This window comes from Gekko japonicus, unplaced genomic scaffold, assembly GCF_001447785.1.
Source record: "Gekko japonicus isolate JY-2015 unplaced genomic scaffold, Gekko_japonicus_V1.1 scaffold78, whole genome shotgun sequence".
NCBI classification, from domain to species: domain Eukaryota; kingdom Metazoa; phylum Chordata; class Lepidosauria; order Squamata; family Gekkonidae; genus Gekko; species Gekko japonicus.
The window spans coordinates 1802642-1809041 of record NW_015165236.1 but is presented as its reverse complement, the minus strand read 5'-3'; the positions used below and the strand labels follow the sequence as shown (position 1 = coordinate 1809041).

The following is a 6400-nucleotide window of genomic DNA, read 5'->3' as shown; positions in this document are numbered from 1 at the left end:
AACAGAAGGGAACGACACTTGACAGAATGCGCCAAATGATGAGACTCAGCACCGCACGACTTACGTAGATGTTGTTTTCAAACTCAGAAGTGAAGTGTGAGAAGACCGCAATGGCGGGGAGGGAGATTAAAACGGCACCAACGAAGTGTCGTGGCAGCCAGCCAGCAATCACCTCCAGCAGTCGCTTGGTGCAAGCCATCACGTCCTCCAGAAAGAACACCATTCTAGGAAGCACACACACACACACACACAAACTCAAAAAAGGTTTCCCAATACACTCCACTTCATCTGTGACACAATTAAATCCCAAAGATACAGTCGAGGCTGGAAGGCCCATCCCTTGGCTAGGTGCTTGTTCGTTTCTTCACCTTCACCTGCCTCCACGGCCGTAGACCTCGGCCCCACTGAAACCCAGTCCACGCATCTCACGGGGAAGAGACCTAAGTGCTTGCCTGTCACATCCAAACAGGGCAGCGAGGGGGTCTTCAGCCTCCTGCTCCCTTCCCTTTCCCTTGTTTCCACGGCAGAGATGAGAGTGAGCAAAGCTAACTAGGGCCATGATCTTTAATTATGCCTCAAAACGGGTGTTGCTTGACCTGAACAGGCCCACTAGAACAAATGACACCCGGTATAGTCCTGCATTTCCAAACGTGCGGAGGTGGGCAACAGAAGCGTCTGCTTTCCGGACACTGTGCCAAAGATCCTGGAGAGCCGCAAAGGCAGTGCAGATCTCTCCCCATCGCTTTGGTTACTCATCGCCCGGGGGCAGGTCTTTCCTTGGCTTAATACCCCAGGAGTCTCCTCAGAGCCAATCGGCGATCTCGACTCGGCTTTGCCCGGTTTACCTGACGGAGACGAAAAGGGACAGCATCTCCAACAGGACGGCGATGACGACCACGGCCACCGCAGCGGGGGGAGGGGGGGACGCAGCCATCCCGTGTCTCAGGAAGCAGGTGACGGACAAGGTGAGGAAGACGACGGCAGACAGGAACACGTCCAGGAGGGAGCTGAAGGTGGCGCTGGCAAAAGTCTTCACCGGTGCGTTTCTTATGACCTGGGAGAAGCAGGAGAGCACACACAACTGGCTTCCAGTGCCTGACTCCCCTTTAGACCATGAGAGCATAAGAGAGAAGCCCATGGCGGATCAGGCCAGTGGCTCACCCAGTCCAACACTCTGGGTCACACAGGGGCCAGAAACACCAGGGGGGCCATCAGGAGGTCCACGGGGGGGGGGCATGCGTGAAGATGGCTGGGGAGCAGATGCCCGTAGTGGTGGCTGGGGGCCCACCTTGCCCCTCTGTGCCCCTGCCCAAGGGGATCCCACCGCAACTTTTGCGTCTGCATCAGATTCTTCCGCCACCACCCCGCCCCCAAGTCATACTGCCTGCTCTTGACATACGTGGCCTGGTATGAGTGATGCCTTTATGAAAGGTGTTTCTGTAAAACAGACTCTGTGTCTTTAAAAATCCCTATAATACTACGTCAAACCCAGTCACGTTTTACAGCCCGGGCATCTTAGGCAGAGGACAACTTTGGGTTTTGGCTGTTGTCCTCCACCCCCCGCGGTCAAATCACAGCTGACGTATGGCTACCCCTGGTTAGAGATGTAAAATTTCCGGAAATTTTGAAGCTCGGGGAAAAAAAAATGGGTTTTTCTGGGGAAAAAACGCTACATTGGCACTTTTTTTTCTTTTCCAGATTGAAAGCCATTCTGTTACTTTAGGAACATAAAATATGACTATGGACATTTTTACTTGGCATGAAATTATCACAACTAGCCTATTAAAATATAGTGTGTATCCAAACAATTATTACAAACAGAATACCCACCCTCACATGCAAAAACAGAACTGAAACCTTTTTCTTTTCTTGTGACAATAGAACCTCCAAAAGGAAGAAATGCATCTTGTTCTTGCATTAGAGAGTTCAGTTGGTAACCTAGGACTTGCTTGTCCTCAGTGCACAGAAATTAGATCAATCTGATACCATACATATTTTTTAGAAATGATTTGGAAAATATTTGAACACCTTGTCTTAAAGTATTTTATTCATCATGTTAAAATAAAATGTTCCATAATCATTTTGTTCCCTTTTCTTTTTTCAATTTTTCCAACTTTTTGGGAAAAACCAAAAAAGGCTTCAGGGAAGAAAGGTGCCCCCCCCCCCCCCCCCCGGCGAAATGTTTTCATTTTTTCCCCCGGGCCTTCACATCTCTACCCCTGGTAGGGCTTTCATGGCAAGAGACGAATGGAGGTGGGTTTGCCACTGCCAGGCTCTGCGTAGCAACCCTGGACTTCCAGGGCTGACCCTGCATAGCTTCCGAGACCTCATCTGGCTAAGGGCTGGCTAAGGGCTGTCTTCTCAGCAAGTCAGAACATTTAGAATTTCCGTCTTCAGCCGTATTTCCAGGATACAGTGTGGAGACGGTCTTGTAGCCTCAAAGGGCAGTCTGCAGTTTGCCGAATGCTCTGCAGCTGAAAGAAAAGTTCTGTGCAGGGGTATGAGAGCAGTTTTTGAGTACATCCACAGAGAGCTCTTCTGCAGGGTGAGCAGAAGAAGTACAAGCCGCGAGGGACTCCAGTCAAGCCGATTTGGACTTAAGAAACACCTGTAAGAATTGCCTAGTCTGCTGTCCCATGATTCTGAGTGCTAAAACCCAAAAGTCAAACACAAAACAAACATGCAAATACACACACCTCTTCTTGATAGCTGCTCCTGTATGCCATCTCCAGATCCTGATCCAGGAAGTTCAGGCTCAGTTTGTTAATGGGCGGTTTAAAAAAATAATCTTTCATCAAGCTAGGAAAGAGATTGACAATATGTTTAGTTGGGTGGGTGTTGTATTTTTGAATTTTTTGTGTGTGTGTCCGTGCCTGGAAGTCATGTGTGTGTCCGTGCCTGGAAGTCATGGCGACCTCTGGCGACTCCTACTGGGGCATGGAGGAGGTTCCAAAAAGTGGCTTGAGGGCCTGCCTCTGGCCTGCTGGTCCTGGTATTCTCTGGAGGTCTCCCATCCAAATAGTTGCCAGGGTCAGCCCTGCTTAGCTTCCGTGTTAGTAGAGGTAGACTGGGCTGAGTATGTGACTGGCCTAAGCCTGGGTCACCTAAATTCTAGTTTGATGCTCTAACCACTACATCACAACCACTCGTACTAATCAACAATGAATAACTTCAAAAGAACCATTACCATCAGCCACGCTGACACTCAGTTCTACATTTCATCAACTAAGTATTCAGAAGCAGCCGTCTCTGTCCTAAGCAGTGTCTGAAAGCAACAATCAAATGGATGTGAGTGAACAGAATGAAACCGATTCTAGGCAAGATAAGAGAAGGTAATTGTTGTAATGATCAAAGTCTGGTGACTGACAGGGAACAAAGAACTGAGAGATGTGCTTAAACCCTGGCCTACTTCCTAAAAAGCAAGAGAGAGCTGCTCTCCAAAGTACCTTTTCATCTAAACTTAGCTTACAGACCAGTCTGACCTTGCTATGCTAATCCACATTTCTGTAACTTCTGGACTTGACAGCTACAGGTTTTAGATGCCAATGATTCTGTCTATCTGTTGTATAAGCATACGCAGCTTACAGTGTGCCAGTTATACTGCCTCCCAATCTGCTTCTGGGTTCAATTCAAGATGCAGTTTTAATCTGTGAAGTCTTTTGCAGCCTATGACCGGCACACTGAAAGGATCGTCTCTCCCAGGATGTACCCATGCACGGACTGAGACTGGAGCAGCCGACAGGGCCTGGTCTCCTCTATCCAGCAGGTCTTCCCAGTAGCTGCCCCTCCATGGAGAAGAATGGAAAGCTACATCCCTTGTGTGTTTCCACAAAGGCTACAACGTGTTTTTATTTTCACTAACATTTAATGAATCGATTGTATGGCTGTTCTTATAGTGTGGTGATTTGTTGGAAAATAGCAGTGTACAACGACTTCATAATTACTTACTGTTTTTATGTCGCTTGCTTATTATGCATTTTATTACGTTTATTGTAAAACTGCTTTGGACACAAGAAGGCACTAGACAAATTTTACACAAGATATAAAATAAAGCTCACTTCTCTTCTGAGAAACTGACTTTCAGTTTACTTTCTGCTTGATACTTCTGCTCTTAACATACCCGAGCCAGTGAAGTAGAGGGAAGAATGTCCCCTCTAAAATCAGGGTTTCCATAGTGACCTCTGGGGTAAGAAATACTAAGAACACTTCAACCACATGGGGACTTCGTCCAAATTCCAGCATGACGAGGCACAAATTGCAACATATCCTGACTGATTCTTACAGAGTTCAGATTTGTTTGGGGAACACGATTTTTCTTCTCACAATAGATATGTGTGGCCCTTTCATTTAGCCTCAATACAGAATAAAAAGTGTACACTGTACACAAGTGGGACCTACTGCGACCAGATGCATTTCGGCCAGAGTGGCATTCTTCAGTGGTCAAGCAGTATTTGATACAATAATAATGATACAATAATACAATAACAATACAATAATAAGATAATAAGTTAATCAAAGTAGGGCCAAAACAGGGAGTTTTACAGCTACAATCGATTAACGCAAGGCCTGAGAATACTGGTGAGGCCTCATAGCCTTGTGTACCGGTCAGGTATCTATGTCCTGAATACTACTACTATTGCAGGGTTGCCACTAAAATTTTATTTTTCATTTCCCTGACTTTCCCTGACAAACATTTGTCAATTTCCCTGACCACCATTCAAATATAACGACAAGTTAAAAAATGAACAGGTCAGTGCTCCCTCTAAGCTGTGGAGTCTTGTGAGCAAAAAGCTCTACTTCGTGAGCTACTGCCATTAAAGTTGTGAGCGAGGGATTTGGCTCCTGCATAAATTAGTTTGCTCCAGAGCCCTCCTTCCTGAGCCAACACAAGAATGTGTGAGCCGGGGAGCATGCGCAGTATGGCGCGGGCAATGGGCAGATCTTCGGGATGCTCCCAAGCAGCCTGATCTATCTTTCGCCTTTTAACCTATTGTTTTTTGTTGGATGAATTATAACTACTACATCGCAGAAGGATCAAGAGACTATTTGGAGGAGCATTGGATTATAATACCCCCAACAGATAGTTCCAATACTATAGAAAGCGGCCATGAAGCGATTGGAAACTGAAATGATCTCTGCTGCAAAAGGGAAGGGGTAAGAAAAAGCTATTCTGTCTTGTTTTGAGCTATTATTGTATGAAGTTGAAGGACAATATAGGCTTTGGTAAAAAGACTATTAGAAGCTAACCTGTATGCTGAAACGTTAAAATGGAGTTGGGAGAGAGCAGCGAGGAATGGGACCCGGATACAGAAATTGCAACTCTCACAATAGAACAGTTTAAAAATTTATTGGTGAGAGAAATAACACAAGCCTTTAGAACTGCCTGTAATAATCTTCTTAAAACCTCACTAAATGTGAATCAGGATATAAGTAACAATGAAGACCAAATTCAACTGGCTCAGACTGTTATTGAGGAGTGGGACGGCTTTTTGGAAGGGACGAGGGAAATGGCGGATAACCAGCTGAAGTCCGTGAAAAAAGAAAACCAAGAGATAGATACAGACTGGACAAAAGACACAGCAGACCTTGTATCAGAAAAAGAAGATGCAAAAAAAGTCCCCATAGATGCTTTAGAAGAAAAAAAGGCAAAGCGGCAAAAGAGAAAAAGTGGAGGAAAAGCCTGTGTAAACCAGACTAAACTGAATATGAGATTGAGGACTAACCCTCTGAAATATGGAAGAGTTTAGAAGATGGAGATTTACGAATACAAAAGTGCAAGGCATTTAAGGCATTTAAAAGAAATTGAAAGAAAGAAGGAAGATATGGAAAGAGCAGAAGGAGAGAAGAGACAAATTCTATGCTTGTTGATTAAAAAGGTTTAAATACTCTGCTTCAGATTTATATGGCTTTTGAAAACAAATTGAGAGATTGCGCTGTAATGGTGGAGGAAGGAGTGATGATTTGTAAATTACATGTTTCTGTTTGTTTGCTTGCTTGTTTTTTTTATAAGGATTATTTCATTAATTTATCTCACTACCATTTTGGTATAATAGGTAGAATTAAGAAAAGGTATATAACCGAAGTGGCGGCGGCAAGGCCGGCAGCAGAGCGTTCTGTGCGCGTGCGCACGGAACGCTCTTGCACTTTCGGGGGGATTTAAACATCCCCCCGAATTTTTTTTTAACTTTTTTAATTTTTGTGCACACGTGGGGACTGGCCCACGTGTACACAAACCTCCCCCGGCCCCCCAGCTGACCCCGGAGCGCTGATCTAACGATCCGCACTCCGGGGGCAAGTTGGCTATTAGATATATACAAGTGGAGACCTGCAAGAAACTTGCGGAATGATTATCCTATTCCTCACACCTTTGCTTCCTCCTGTCTCCCTCTACCTCTCTCAC

General features: G+C 45.4%; 1 protein-coding gene across 1 annotated transcript in view; it reads right to left on the bottom strand.

Annotated features, from left to right (window-relative positions):
- The window catches only part of ADCY9 (adenylate cyclase 9), a 43793-nt gene that overhangs the window by 10981 nt on the left and 26412 nt on the right, over positions 1-6400 (bottom strand). The window contains exons 6-8 of the mRNA XM_015409888.1: positions 2697-2799; positions 846-1054; positions 65-224 (exon numbers count right to left, since the gene is read on the bottom strand). Of these exons, the coding sequence (XP_015265374.1) occupies positions 65-224; positions 846-1054; positions 2697-2799 (472 nt within the window). The remainder of the gene's footprint in view (positions 1-64; positions 225-845; positions 1055-2696; positions 2800-6400) is intronic.